General features: G+C 41.2%; 1 protein-coding gene across 2 annotated transcripts in view; it reads right to left on the bottom strand.

The window, feature by feature from the left end:
- LOC117224539 (protein O-mannosyl-transferase TMTC1) overlaps positions 1-16,050 on the bottom strand; it is a 285,088-nt gene that overhangs the window by 104,872 nt on the left and 164,166 nt on the right. For both annotated transcript variants that reach the window (XR_013034148.1, XM_076524657.1), the window contains exons 4-5: positions 8,872-9,003; positions 8,185-8,257 (exon numbers count right to left, since the gene is read on the bottom strand). Coding sequence is in view for 1 of the 2 variants with exons in the window: in XM_076524657.1 (XP_076380772.1) it covers positions 8,185-8,257; positions 8,872-9,003 (205 nt within the window). In the remaining variant the exon portion in view is untranslated. The remainder of the gene's footprint in view (positions 1-8,184; positions 8,258-8,871; positions 9,004-16,050) is intronic.

The following is a 16,050-nucleotide window of genomic DNA, read 5'->3' as shown; positions in this document are numbered from 1 at the left end:
TTTAAATGTCCGACACGTGCCGTATTTTTGAACAGACACGACAGTTTATGCGATTAATTTAATCCTTGGAAGTCTGTGAAATCTTTCACTCTCGATTTCCGCAAATACTATTTAAACAATCCGCGCAGATCGAAAACAATATTCTGCGGCCAAATATTGAATACGTTTCGCGAATGGAGCATTCAAATATTTGATTTGATTTAACCATTTTTATGCTCCGTGGAGCTAGACTGAAAAGGATTTGGTACTCGATGAAATCATTTCGCAGCGAGCCCCGACGCTTGAAACAATTATTATAGAACAGAGGGGAGTTATAAATTGGGCGAAACGATGTGTACGGTAAATATTTGTTACCTTATTGTATGATTTCAGCGAGCTCGGCTCGTTCGTAAAAATGGGCTATATTGACTTCGATAATTTCATTGTCCTTTATTATATATTTTCATTCGTAAAATCCCGCCCGTAATCCTTTGCACAGTGTTCTTTCCGCAACTGGGAAAAAACATGTCTACCATAACTGGACGAATTTTAAGTTCAGTGTTAAACCCGCTCCTTGACCGAATAGAAGTGCTTATATAAGTGCATATATTATATATTATTTATTACTTTTTATGAAAGTGTCACCACCGCATTCGTCTCGTCTTGTCAATTAAAACGACACCAATTACGATATAATTAAGATCGTAGTTTTTCGTTATGTAATATGGACGTTTCGGAAAAGACGAAGGTCAGATTTTTAAATCAAAGATTAAACTTTCTTATTTTTGAGTCCTGCAAGAGTCAAATTTTTTTGTATACCATCATATAATTACTTTCATAATTACTCGTGTATTAATCGACTAAAGATTCAGACTTCAACTTATTACATAATACAAGTAATCGTTATAATCATGTTTGGTGTTATTTTAATTAGAAAAACGTGACGAATACGATGGTATAAGTTTGATGCTTGAAAAACCAAAAGTAAGGAATTTTGTTTTTCGAAATATAAAAGGCTGAACTCTCTCTCGTCAGCCCTTTAATTCTTTGCACTAGGATTTCTTTCATAATTTCTTTGGTTACCACTTTCTTGTCGTTGATAAATATCTAGACGAGAAAGAAAATTTATATTTATTAAATGCGAACCTCCACTTCGATATTTATATAATTTGATAATAGAAGAGAGGAATTCTATTTCCATTTGGAAGAAGCGTATAAAATTCATATTCAGCGTATTATTTTAAAAATGTTAATATTTGCCGAACGCCTCGAGCTCTGTCTCTCTCTTTCTTTTTCAATCGCTATTCTCTCCTCGGACCTGGGCAATTTTTATTTCAAATGAAAATAAGACATAACTGCTGAAATAATTCATTTCGTACTGTTATAATGAATAACTTCATTATTTTTCTTGAAATAATATACAACGCGAAACAATTTTATTTGAATAAATGTTTACAGCAATAATCAATAGTTATTATACAATGAAAAAAGGTTATTTGGCAGGCCTATAAAATGAACAATTATCAAAATTTTGATAAATCCTACTTTGAATATAGAACACAAGGACATGGCACTGTTTTAATGGTATTATATACTTCTTTTCATATTAAATAAATATTTGAAAGTTCATTATGTTATCTAGAAACATGAATCTATCGAAGAGTAGTATAAATATTGAACAACAACGCTTTCAAGTCGTAATAAAATCGATGATAACGTAAAAATGTTCCACGTTAGATGCTTTCACCATACCTCTACCGTAACTGGAACACGGCAGACCCGAAGTTGCGTCAGTTATGGAGAGAATACTATGTTGGGGGCGTTTTTGCTAGCCAACGGACAGACGAAGTTGTTTCGCGAGGAGCACGAGGACCGAACAATATCTGCCAATCATATTCATATCTTCTGCAATCGAGCCAGACATCGGGAACACGGTGACCTGCCCGTTGTATACACGCTACACACGATTCACACGTTATACATGGTATCCGCGTTACGTCTCGTGTCTATGTACATCGAACGCTGCCTGTCGTCCCGTCGTTTCGATGTTGGGAACGTATCGGGAGGGGGGAGGGGGTAGGTTGGGACTCACCCCCTGAATATTGTATTATGTCGCCACGGGGCTGGTCCAGGGTGACCCGCGTAGCACACGGGGTACCCGACGGAAATTCAATTTCGGTAAATATCCTACGCGCGCGAAACGTCACGGGATCGGCGAACCGCATACCTATAAGCCCGGAATTCCCTCTTGTTAGTCTTCCCTCGCAACCCCCGTCCGACGCCATAACCGCGGGCTTGCAAAAATATCCTTTTCCCTCGCGCAGCAGATCCGCGTTGCGTAGTTTCGTGCAGCGGATCAGCTGGCTGGATGTGCGTTCTAATTTAGCGCCAGGTGCCGGATTTTCCTAGTGTGTATCTCGTTTCGCTGTACGACGCGGGCGTACACTATTCTTTTATGTATCTCCGTTATTTATGGCACTATGCAGGGAACTGCTTAAGATAAAATTCTGCTGGAACGGATTAAATAGGAAAAATTCCAGCACCATGTAGTATATAACACTGTTCAAAACTAGAATTTTACGTTGCGATAACCTGTTGGCGATTCTTCCGCCTTCGGTATACAAGAATTTTGGGGCAGAGTAGAATTTTTGGAATTCTGGATTTGATCTGTTTTTTAAGTGTAGCGGGTACAAGGATGATTTTTAGGCAGAATGATCGGTAGACTACTGCGGTTATTTATGCAAAATAGACACTGTCTTCGTCGATTGCAGGATATGGAAACTTTCTTTCTTTCTTGAATCATTGTAACAGTGTTAAATATGATGCATTGTCATTATTGAATTCTCTTTTAATATTTCTATTATTATTAATTCTAATGAATTATAATCGACGGTTGTATATTTGTATACGAGATTAGAAGCACTTAAATATGTTTAAACGGTAACATTTTTAATCAACGTCACGTAATGGTAAAAAATGTGATGGAAATAAAACTGTTGATTACTTCGAAAACTCTACAAAATTTTGATTAGACATTTCAAAATATTTAAAGATATTTTTATTCTCTACAAAAGTACAGCAAAAAGTTATTTTAATAACTCCTTTTTTCGTATAACCACAGAGAACGTGTACTTTCATTTAAATGTTCTAGTCTATAGAAACCATGTGTAAGCAACGTAAACGTAATTAGTAAGATGAGAATAAACTAGAAAATTCCTCCAAGAAAATTGAATCCTGTTTCTTTAATAAGAATAATAACTTTCCGTGAATTTATAAGATTTCTTTTCTAAGAGTTCGTGATCGATTGTTCGAAGGAAATCCATTAAATTACGTTGTTCGTGTTTTCAAGGATGGAAAGATTGATCGAGATTGAAAAGCAACCAGAACGCTTTTTACCAGCGCTGTAGCTACTTCAATTATTATTGTCGAAGCAAAGTTTCTACAGAAATTACAAGATGATCATTTATAAGTCTTTCATGTTTTCCGAAATCCTTGGGGATCGGTAAAATGCGAATTATTGAGAACAGCTGACTACCGTTGTATTTTATTTAGAGCTGACATTGTTGGATTATTTGTTGGAGTTTTCAGAAATAGAGTGCTAGTCGTTCGAACGCTTGAACGTCCGCGAAGCAGTTGCATTAATGCAGAGTGACGTTTCCCAGTTCTCAGCCCGGTAAACCGTCAAGCAATCCGTTACCTAAACGTTTCGATTGCTGCCAGGCTAGCGTAACTAGTTCGGAACGTCTGTTAACTCGGTATATGAAATTATAATTGTGCTGGCGGCCTTAAGATAATTCGAAACCCTGGGGTAAGATTTAAGCGGTACACCAATCGACTAACAATGAGCAAATTGATGTAGAATCAGTCAACAGTGTGTACCCGTAATGCATTAGCTTATCGATTACGTCTGTTAGGTTCCAAACAACCATAACGTGCCTTCGCCTCCATCCGGGTGCAAATACCGCTTGCCCACTGCCATCCTGTATGTACTTACATACCTACATCTGCAAATGTAATCGCTGAATCGAATGAACTTTCGATACCTTCCGCACAATGCACGTAGAACCAATTACCCTAATGCTTTGAATGGCATATATCGGGTACGATACCGCGTCAACGGTGGTAACTTGAAAATTAAGTTTTACCGCAAACTATTCGGTATGCCAAATTTTATTATTTTCCATTGTTATAATAAATCTTGTATTATCGACGATTGTATTGCTAAACAAGTTCTTCCGATTTAGTGTATTTTAAATGGAGACTAGTGTAGCAATTAACGTGTTAACTCGCATGCACTGATTGACATTTAAAGCAAGTCTACAATAAGACAATCTTAATTATTTAGAATCGATTTCACATTATCACACTTTATTTATTATTTATTTCACATTTACTTAGTAAATTGATATTAAGAAATTTTTATAAAAGAACGTCCTTTTTAAAAAATCTACACGTTTCATCGATTAAAACATACTACATTTATAAAACACAGCGAAAGACTTGTACGAAGAAAAATTTGTTTCGGAAATATACACACAATGATAATCATCGGTGTACACAATTCGCATGGAAAATATTAGCAAATGGGATGCATGATTTATACGAAATTATAATGTAAGCAATATATTATACCGCGATATATTGAAATGATTTACGCAACAATAATTTCAATGGATTTAAGTATATTAAATTTAAATTTATGATCGGCGAGTCCTTTCCGACCGCGGATACCCGTACAACGTTCTCGCAGCGTCGTTTCGCGTGACAGTGCGCGTATCAACGAAAATAGCCCCAGTTCTTGAAATTCAGTGGCAGCAGCGCGAGGGAAAGAAACGTTAAATAACCCTCTCGGAAAGGACATATCTTGAAACGCGTGAGTAGTAATAGGTAACAAGAACGAGGAGGGGGCGGGAAAAGGGAGTCAAGTGTGTGGGGGGATTCTGCGGGAGGGTCGTGGCTCGCACGCCTCCCTCGTTTCTTGACATAAATTAGCATAACTCGGAATCGTGTTCGGTCAAACTATGCCCCGTGCTCGCCCTCGAGTTACCACCGACTGCGCCGCGATACTTTATACGCTCCCATAACTTCCCGTGCACGAGATAGGAATACGAGAGCGCCGATGGACGATCGGGAATTGACTGCGTTAAAAATTATAGCGTAACCGTCACGCCTAATTTATAATCGATGGTATTTCTCCATCTACATATATCACGCGCCGCGCACTCGTTAATCGAATCAATAAATTTATAATAAAGATTGCCCGGGCGCGGCCAACGACAGTTACGTATTATTTATCACTGGCGCGCGCGACGATTCGTTATTCAGTCGTTACACTGGCTTAATTAAAATTAATTAATCGCTTGCATAATTCACTTGGCTGTTAATTAGTGGCATTGCAGGATGATAATGTTTTGCCGAACATCCGTGCCGTGGGAATTTTTCGAACGAACGAGGATTGATTGACTATTCATTTCCGAACTCTGGAGAGCGCGGAGTCCTTTCGTCGATATTTGCGTTGCAGTCGATCGGGGCTTTCAACTTTTGCACGCGAATCCGGTTTGTCTGACACGAGCCGAAGCTATACTATTATTTTTTCGTTATCAACACTGTGTCCACCGATGATATTGGAAGACACCTTCGTATCATTTCTATTCGATACTATTATACCATATCGTTTCTAATAAAACTGATTTCCTATGTTTCATGTTTTCTATGTAATCATTTTTCGACTTTTGCTACAGTCGTCATAAAATTAATTCGATAAATGAACGCGAATTGCATTTTCATCTTTTCAGCTCCCAATAGTAGAGGCTAAACACCGAAAGGGTTCAAGTAAAACACGTGAAATCGGCCATGTTGAACGTAGATTTGGTATAAAAGAAACGGCAGGAAGCCGCGTCTTCGCAACAATAACATCGTAAAAGGTCGCAATGCCGTCTGGTTGATTTAATACGTATCCGTGGCCAAACGGGCGCCATTACGAAGACGCTGGAAGCGACAACCGGATGTACGAGGCAGGAACCTATAATCACAAATTCAGCTCGACGAATGCTCGCGCGGATGGTCGCGGGCCGTCCCGTTGTTAACTTTTCCGAAAAGTTTCGCGCTCGTATTTCATCTTCGGCCTCTTAAAGCTACGACTGGCATTGCAACGCGATGCTTCGAGAATGGGCGGGCCGGTCTATGCGGTCGCCTAACAATTCAGCGAAACGCAGTTTATTTTCCGCGTTCTCGTAAAAGAAGACCTTCCCCGGGACAGTTCTATCCGCGTTAACAATCGTTAAACTTTGCTTAGGGCAACGGTTGCTGTAAACATCGGCTGCTGGCCTACGCCCGGACGGTAAAAACGGAAGATATCGGCCGTTAAGAATTAACGATGCGGATCCGGGGCCGTTTGCAAATGCCCTCAGACGGAGCCATGGATTTTCTTGACGGCCGGGAAACTCTTGCTCGTGCTCGCTCGCCGGATCTTTACGCGCGAGTCGAGTGGTTTATGCTGTTGCTCCTGACTACGCTACGGACTTCTGAGCAAGTATGTATCGCATCCGGATGATGGATAGTAAAAGAACAGAGATCCGGGATACCTTCGTATCTAAATAAATTGGAAAGAGAGTAACGAGATTGGTTCGACTTCTGCTTCCGTACGTTGAATATTGGATATTTAAATCACATTTTTCCGTGCTTCGATCGACCGACGGGTCCGAACGATGAAAATTGCGGTCGAGATTTAAAATAGTGTGCTATGGTAACGATACAAGTCCAATTAGGTTTTAATAAGAATTTAGTACACCTCGTGGATAGGTGTATAAAGTCGGATAGAAAGCAAACGTACTATAACGTACTTTGTTAGCTCGATTTGCGCGATTCTATTCGAAATAAGGTAAAAGTGCCTATTATGGAACACCGCTCGATCGTGACCCCATCCAAAAACAGTGGCACAAATAATACAATAGATCATACGAAAGTGGATGTACAAATTCTGTCCAGAAATACTCTTATGTAACAATTAGCTGTAAAAAAAAAATTGTTTATTCGAATACCGGCATTCGAATTCGAGCATTTCAAATGGGCTGGATTTCAAGAATATCAAACTATTTCTTATTCGTATTAAATTAATATTTTAAATTTCATTACATCATCTAGAAACATCGGTCTATCGAACAGTAGTACGAACGTTCGACAATAACACTCTTAAATTCAACAAAAATCGACGACGATCTTATATGCCCTGAAAAATTCGTTCCATGATAAATATTTTCGCTGCAACAAAAATTTCGAGTCCGACCTCCGTCGAACGTAAAGCAGGCGCGAAGCACGACGAGGATCCAGTCGTGCTCGAAAGTTCCGTACTCGGAACGGAACCGACGTGGCCCAATAGCTGCTGTGCCGTTATTGTATTATCGGCAGTGTCTACACTTCTGCGAGCTAGAGACGAATGAAATAGCCGGGAAAAGTCGACAGATCCATTTATCCAATTATTCCCGTTTAGATTCGATCGCCTTCACACTCGAGACACTGTCCAGGAAATTCCGGGCCCCGCCGGCTCGACGAGACGATAATAAAACTGAAATTGCGTCCCGCCAATCGATACCGCCAATTCGGCCAACAACGACGACGACGACGAGAACGGCGGCGGCGGCGGCGGCGGCGGCGGCGGCGGCGAAGGCAACGAAGACGGCGGCGACGAAGACGACGTTGCGAAACATTTTCAGGTTGATGTACGTTCGGTCGTTTCGCAGCAGCAGGTATTATAACGTCGGTCGTTTACACGGCCGGTTACCAAGCAGCAAAACTGTCGGAATAAACGCGGATCTCGCTCGACGCGGTTGAAAACTCGCGAAACTTTCTTCGCTATGGCCGATCGAGGCGGAAACATTGCCCCCGCAGCTTTCATTTCACGCATTGTTTACGGGGTATAATGGTCTTCGCGAAGCATTAATGATCGCCCAGTTGCGCGCGAGGACTGGCGCGGAAAACCGATGCTATTTTTAATACGATATAATAGCCTGGACGTTTTTCTTAGTAATGCGATCCACGGATTTTAAATTGAATCCCCTTATTTCGCCTCTCTCTCTTTCTCTTTCTTTACGTTCTTTCTTACCTGGATCGCGATATTAATATCACGCTTCTCTGCTGTTTTCGTTAGAATCGACCGGGACTTAACGTTTGTTAATTGAATTGCAATCGAGTTACTGTCACACTTACCGAGACTAATAGAGCCGCGGCACGCCGGGAAAAGTGTCTGGAGTCGTCGTTCCATCTGGCTTCGAAAATAGATCTGGAACATGAACGGGCGGCGTGTTACACGGCTTCCATAATTGATGTCGAAAAATGAAAATGTGTCAATCTCGATGGGATTCGAAACGATGAAATTTAGCCGAGTACTTTGGGCATGCTGATAAGTTATTTGTAAAGAAAGCGGCCTAGCTTGCACACGCAAGTTTGCATAAAAATACATTAACAAGTTGGTAAGAAATATACTGCCAAAAGTACGTTCGAACTTGCAATATATTATCAAAACGAACGATCTCTTCTCAAATATTATTGCTCTATTAATTTTTGTATTCGAAAACGAATGACTTGAAAAATAATTCACCGACACAGGCCCTCTATTATCCGAGACATTACAACAAAATAGTATTTTTTACATAAAAATTACAAGGTCTAAGAGATATCTTCCACGCGAGTTCCATCAAAATCGGCACGCGCGCGTGTGACTCGAATACGTTCCCTTGTAAAAAGGTAAGAACGACGGCGAGGATGACGTCGCGTAAATTTCTGCGAGGGTACGACTCTCGCTAAGGAACTGTTACTTCTTATTTCGGAATTTATTGCCGAAAGGTACGTGTCGCGTTTCCAAACTGTTCTACGACCGCGCGCTTAAACGCTTACCTCTTGATTGAATGCCAGGAGCGACAGAGGTCGTAAAGAAGGTTTAGAGGCAAAACAGTAATGCCGGTTTCCTTGGCTAACATCGACAGCGCCCCGAGGCATACGCTGCTCCACACGTAAGCCGTCTGTTGCCTGGAACCGAAGCAAATCCGAAAGATTTAATTTAATGCACAGCACCGGGGGCCGGGTCATTGTCGCTGGAATCTCGAGTTTACACTGTTTTCTACCCGCCGCTAAATCCTCCTAACCGGCGGAAAAGGTCGCCGGTACTCTTAACCCTTCTAACGCGCTGATACCGCTCTGGTCTGATTACGGTCGCGTTCACGTAAACGTTATTGTGATTTCGAAAGCGTTCGAACGCCATTTAAAACGCAATAACTTTGTTCAAATTGGACTAAGCGACTTGATTTTTTTTTAGACGATAGAGACTGAAATGCTGTTTCTTAATTTTGCTATTATTTGGAATTACGAAAAATGTAAAAAAAGCACTAGTTTTTTAACTTTTTTATCGGAGCCTTCAACGTACTGCCGAAGTATGTATGTAGAAGTTTTTTACGACAGATAAATGATTTTGTATTCGTTTTGAAGCATAACATCGTCGCGTACGCGATGGAAGATTGGTACAGCGATGTTACACTCAAGAAAGAAGATGAAAAGAAACCAAGAAATTCGATGTTTTTCTTCTTTTCTTGACTTTACAGACACAAGTTATCTCTGCAACGATTTTTCATCACGCTGCAAAAACGATGACATCTGACACTTTTATCGCGTACATGTCTCGTCCCACACTGATTCATTTTTAATTGACCGGCAATAAAACCGCGCTGGACGGTTTCATATCCTGGCAAAACTCGATATACCGAGCAGCACGCCACGGTGGTTATGCCTGCTCCAAACCCCACGAATCTGCTGTTCCGCAAGTCTTATCTTATTGTAACTGTTAAAACCCGCGTCGATAACGCCGAGAGAAGATTACGAAAAACGAAATGAAGAACGCCCGCTTGAAATCTCCTTGCATACATGGTGTACCAGAAATCGCGATACAAGACACCGAGGAGCAAGTCTTCGTAATGTAAAATAAAAATGAGTGAAAAATGTGGAATGAAAACTTCGTGTACACTCTCGATCAAAAAGATAGCGTTTCGTTTTCGAAAAAGTCGACTGTGAAGTACCATTAATTGTACGTGTACATAATATTGGATTTAGGATAAGGGAAACAAGTAAGACCACGTTTTACAGTAACAAATATTTAATCATTTTTACTAGCTAAAGTGTGTGGGTGCGACTTATTTTTATTAGTTAAACTTTCGAGTATGCAATTATTCTAAACAAAGTCCAATAAAAACAAGGGGAGTTGAATGTAGTCTATTAAAAAAAATAGTCTATTTAATTGAAAATTGTGTCGTAGGATGGTGGAGCTGGTTATTGTACATTTGCTTTGTTTATTGGCATAATTAACTTTATAATTATCGAGTGGGACATATTGCATTCTCTTGTAGAAAAATAAATTAGATAAGCTATACGAAAATCTAACTTGTTTTATTCGATAAATATAATATAATATTATATAATATAATATAATATAATATAATATTCGATATATAAATTATTACCGAAGACAAACCAAAGGCACAGCAATTGGTCGTCCCACAGTAATTGGTCGTCCACTACTGTACACGAAACATTTTCATTTATTTAGCATTGCAACGAGAAATCGGCCACTCGATATGAACCAAGATATTCGGTGCACCCTGTATATGAATATGGCGGGCTGTTCTACGAAGGGCGAGAAAAGTCAATTACCGGCCAGCATATTGAGCAAGTGTCGGTCGAAGGAACGGCAGAGATTGGCCAGCGTGCGGCGCGCGGCGTTGGGCACGCGAGCGGCACGCGAACGTCACGCAATTGTTCCGATTACGACGGTTCGTAATTTCTTTTTATCGCCGGCTGAAAAAAGGAATGCGCGATAAACCGGGGGATCGATTGGAATGGGACACGGCGTACGGGGGCGAGCGGCGGTCGATTAAATCGTTCACAGGCGTGTTTGATCTCACGCGCGTTTGAAGTCCGAGCCGAGCGGGAACGCCGCGGCACGAATGAAATCGCGACACGCTCGGCCGTGCACGCGTGCGCAAATAAACATTTCGTCGGGCCGAGCCACGAGCTTTATTAAATTATGCATGCGATGCAGGCTGCGCAATGCGTGCCGCAGTTTTATTCGCGCATGCTAGGCCGCCTCCTGCAGACGACGCTCGCGGAGCGTATCAAATTCGACGAGCTATGCGTGTAACCATGTATGCTTCTTCGACATTGATTTCCGCGCCGTGATTATGGAATTATGTACGCGTTGTTAATGAGAAGTGGGTTCGTTGATTTCCACGGCCTACACGAATCGGTGTACAGGAGAACGCTTCGCTTACGTGAACGAAGCTTGAATCTGTTGGGAATTTCAAGCGTGAATAAAGCGAGCAATTCGATGCGATATTCAAATAATTCGCACTTACGAAGAAAAGTTAAGAAATATTTTTAATCATTTAGCTGCGTCGATCTATTTTTAAGATCAATTTTCTATGCCGTTTATCGATCGCACCGTCACACTTGTGGTGGTAATCACTTTTATGACCTAGACGACTGGAACCATTTTTGGGAAAATAAACCGTTAACGAATTCGTACTGGAACCATGTGACCTGTAACGTAATTTACTGCTACGAAGTTTTGTCGAACAAAGTGCTCTTCTAGCACTTCATTCGATGACTATCGATGTGTGCGCTTTATTTGGACCTAACCGTTTAGTGAGCACTACGTGGGGACTTAATACTCCCGTAAACAGCGTAATAGGTGTAGAAACGATCTCGTAACGTGACTGCCCTCGACGATCTGGTCGATGCTTTATTTGTTACTCCATTAAAGCACTTTAAAGCACGGAATATTTAGAAAATGAAAAGGTCCTTGTGTTCCACAGAAATTTTATTTTTATCGAGTATGGTCGGTGGTACAACCGGAAAAGGGCAAAAAATACATCGTAAAAAAAGAATAACATTTTTTCATTTAAGGTTGCTTTTTCGAGAAAACTGAGTTGAAAGATGTAACGGCGATAAGTAGAATGGGTATGTGTTAAAAGAAGCTATTATGGTGGTGTAGTACCCTATTTTTACCAAAGAGGTCAAAAGACAAGTATAAAATCTTAATTTCTAATCGCTTCCTAAATTCAAATAGGCTTTTCCTTAATTGATTGTCCAACTTCTCCTATGAACATAATAAAAGTAATTTGATAAAAATAGATACAGAAAGATCGGTAGAAATAATGTTAACGATCACGCAGCGTTCGTTCGCCGGAGTAGCACGCTTCGACTATCACATTTTCTACATTAGCTCGTCATCGAATTACGTCCGGTGGCATCGTACCGATGCTGGGAAATTTCCTCGAGCGTCGTTCCAAGTGACAAACCTGAAAGGATCTTGTCCGATAGAAAAGTTAGGAGAACATCAGCGATAACAATGGCGATGGCGAGGTCGGTTTTTATCACGCTCGAAGCTAGAGCTCCTCCGGAAACTATTCGAACTTCTTGAAATTAAATTAGAATATCTTTGAGGCACGGCGCTGACGTAAAAAGTTCGGTGAAGTCGAACGGCTCGGCGAGTCGCGGGGGCGTTCCGAGGGTGCGCGTAAGATAATTCTGCCTTTAACGAGGCGGGGAAAGATAAAGAGCGGGACGGGAAAGCCGTTGGGCAAGAGGAGATGAGAGTAATCGCGCCTTCGCAAACTTTGGAAATACACATTTTTTTTCGCGGCCAACGAAATGAAATTGCGGGGCTCCCGTCAGAAATTTCGTTCTCTTCTTACATTCCGCGGGGCATTAAACAACTGTTTGAGTTCCCTTTCGTGTTTACACTTTCACGGTAATTACATCGCAATTTCGCCGTTTAGCTCACTCAAACTCGCTAATTTCAGCTTCCCCCTGTGCCGCGGAAATTTATGGAGTCACGTAGTTTGCTTTTCGAACCGTTGGACAACGTCAACCAGTCTCTACAATAAATGCATTTCCCGTTACGCGCTTCTGTTATCCGTTTCTCTCTGTGCAGGATACACGAATTAACCGAGTAAACTAATATCCAGCACGTACCAGCAGGTGTGTCCTTTGCTTATCCAAGAAATCGATCGCAACATGCGTTGCACCGCAGTTCGAAACATTGTTAAAATTTGTTACGAAACAAGTACGAATACTATCTTTTTGTTCGACGTGATTGAATATTGCACGAGGGTTCCAAAAATTATCTGCACTCTTGTTGCAAGACTGATTTTAATCTTTTTGAGTAAAAAGTTATTAGCACTCCGGCTGTAGAATCGATTTTAATCTACTTTTACCCACGATAAATAGATCAGTTGTGGATATAGCGTTTTCCAATACCCTTTGTCGACCTGCCTAACAAGCTTCCTTCGTCTCTTCATCAGACTCATTATAACTGCTATTTTTACGTTTTCACCAGACACGCGAACCTTTCTTTTATCGAATTCGCGAAATTTTCTGTAAAGCTTACGAAAAAGCTTCAAAAAATTGCCAACTATCGAAGATCGATATTCAGTGAAATAAATCGTTTCAGGTTATATATTACGATATTAATTGAATTACGATTTCATTGAACAAATCGGCAATTACTTAGTTGCCAACCCAATCTGCAATCGAGTTTTGTACCGGGTACGACGCGTCGTTTTCGATTTCGAGGAGGTCGAGGCGGCGGGCTCGCGTCGAGAGAATCGGCCAGGGGCTGAAATCGTAAACCGCGAGCCCGTAAAAACGCGGAGGACGTCCACGTCGGTGCACCACCGTATTTCTTACAATTTACATCGAAGCTACGTAAGTAAGATTAATGGATGGCCGACTGAATGGGGCGTGGTGGCGAGTTCCGAGGGTCCCGGCAAAAACAACCAACAGTATGCTAGCACCGGAAGACAGAGGATTAACGCGCTGAAATTATTACTGATTGGATATTCAACGATAATTGCCTCGGAGATAGAGCTACGCGGCGGCGGCGGTGCCGGAATTCCTCGGTCTGGAATTTAATATTAACACGCCACCGATGACAGTTACTTCGGCGCTGCTGGAGAAATCGATGAAATCGTTGCAAAAAGTTCGCCGATAAGACCTTTCACACTCGAGAGATGGACTTTTTTAAACAAATTACAGCAACTTATTTGTACATGAAAATTGATTTTGAAACAATGATCTTTGTCAATATTTCAGTAAACTCTTTATACATATTTCAGGCTGATGCTTTAAAGAGGGAATTAATATTCACATTGTGATGTAATATTTTAATTAAATTAATATTAATTAGAAGATACAGCGTTCGATAAACAATGGACGAAATGGAATATATGTTCCACTAACGTTCTAACGAGTTTATTCCGGATCACCTTTCATTTACGTTTCGTCAATTTATTATTTTAGGATTCGCATAAGTAAAAATTTACAGCTGGAATATCCGGTGGCCTAAAAGTGTAAACATAGCTTTACCGATTATTCCAAAAAAGAAAATCACGAAATTCTTGTTTCATATATCTTCGCGTCACAAGGTTTTAATAAATTATTCATAAACTTCTTTTACAGGGCATTTTACTCTTATCTTTATTTACAAAGGCACCTACTTATAAAAATACCACGGAAACCCGTGGAGTACCCGCTATAAATGAACAACGTATACCATTGTAATCGCTAACGGATATAACAAGTTGACGCGACATTAAGCAAACGAATGAAAAAGGAGGATAAAAAAATAAGTTTCGCTGATCCGACCAGCAACGATGTCAATGAGTTCACACAATGGGCATTTGTCGGGAAACATTTCGCTGAAGCCTCTGTTCGCTGTTTTAAATACGAATATTCATTCGAGATTCATTACTTAAAAGCCGGGAGGTTGACACACTGACCCGGTTCAACGCCTATTTAGCCGGAGCCACCCGGTTTCCCGGTCGTTTACCAGCTATGCGCCTTCGTTTCTCTCAATATACCGCGTATTTTACACCGGCTTGCGCCGCTTTCGATATTTGTTTCTCTTTCCGTTCGCAACGGGCCGAGGAATGTGTGCACGTCGGGTAAATACGCGTTCGCTCGAACTGTTACGTACTAAAAAAGGATACGTCTCTATCGATTCCGGTGTCCGGAATAGTGTTTCACTCCGATTTCAAGCGGAACGTCCACGCTTCAATTTTAGCCCCTCGTCTTACGACTCGTTTTTTTCCACGCCGCGGTCGTCTCGATTGTTTTATTATCGTTTCGAATTACAGTAGAGCCTCGATTATCCGAATTAGACAGAGGCATAGTGGCGGAAGAAAATATGTATTGTATATTATTATATGTATTATTATATATATGTAGACGTATTTTTGAACCTTCAAGGTTCTCCCATTCTTCAAGAAACTATATAAAAAGAAATCGATTTTATCAGGAATTTATTAGAATTAGAATACTCGTTTGTGAATCATTTGGTTAGATTGATCGATTTTGACTGGTGTGGAACATTCATCTCGAAGACGCGAGGACACGGCATTAGCAGCTAATTGGTAATCACGGTATATTCGGTAAATTACCCGTCAGCGTCATTTCAATCGAAATTTATTCATTATTAACAGGATTATCTTGAATGATCGCGAAGAGGTGGAGGAAGTTTTCCACTTTAGGGACTCGTTAATGTCGTAGTTTGTGTCGCGACGCGGGGGCAGCGCCTTCGCGGCTCTTTTCAAGTACGGCGTTACAACGCTTACCATGCATAAGTCCTGAATCCTCTTAGAGGGAACGATAAAAAGATTTTCATCGTAAGTTCGCAGGATCGCTCGTAAGCACTTTATATTTTCACGGTCGGGGATCGATGTAAACGAGTGCAGGGGAAACGTTTAGAGGCGCGCGGGCAGGGCGCATCGCGCCGCATCGGCGCGCGCGAGCCGACGCTGCTTCCGGGCCCGGGGTAAATTAGTTTAGTTTATAATTTCCACACACCGCCCCGGTGCTCATGAGAATGAATGGGTCGTTGCTTGGGCGTCAGACTGGCGTCGTCCCGACGCTAAGCGATGCCCGACATCGCTGACGTATGTATATGCAGCCGGTAAGTTCCCTCGAGTTATGGGTGTATTATGCCTCTGACATGCTACCTTATTAGGTTACTCGCGACCCGAACCCACG

This window comes from Megalopta genalis, chromosome 9 (genome assembly GCF_051020955.1).
Source record: "Megalopta genalis isolate 19385.01 chromosome 9, iyMegGena1_principal, whole genome shotgun sequence".
NCBI classification, from domain to species: domain Eukaryota; kingdom Metazoa; phylum Arthropoda; class Insecta; order Hymenoptera; family Halictidae; genus Megalopta; species Megalopta genalis.
This window is presented reverse-complemented; position numbering and strand designations above follow the sequence as displayed.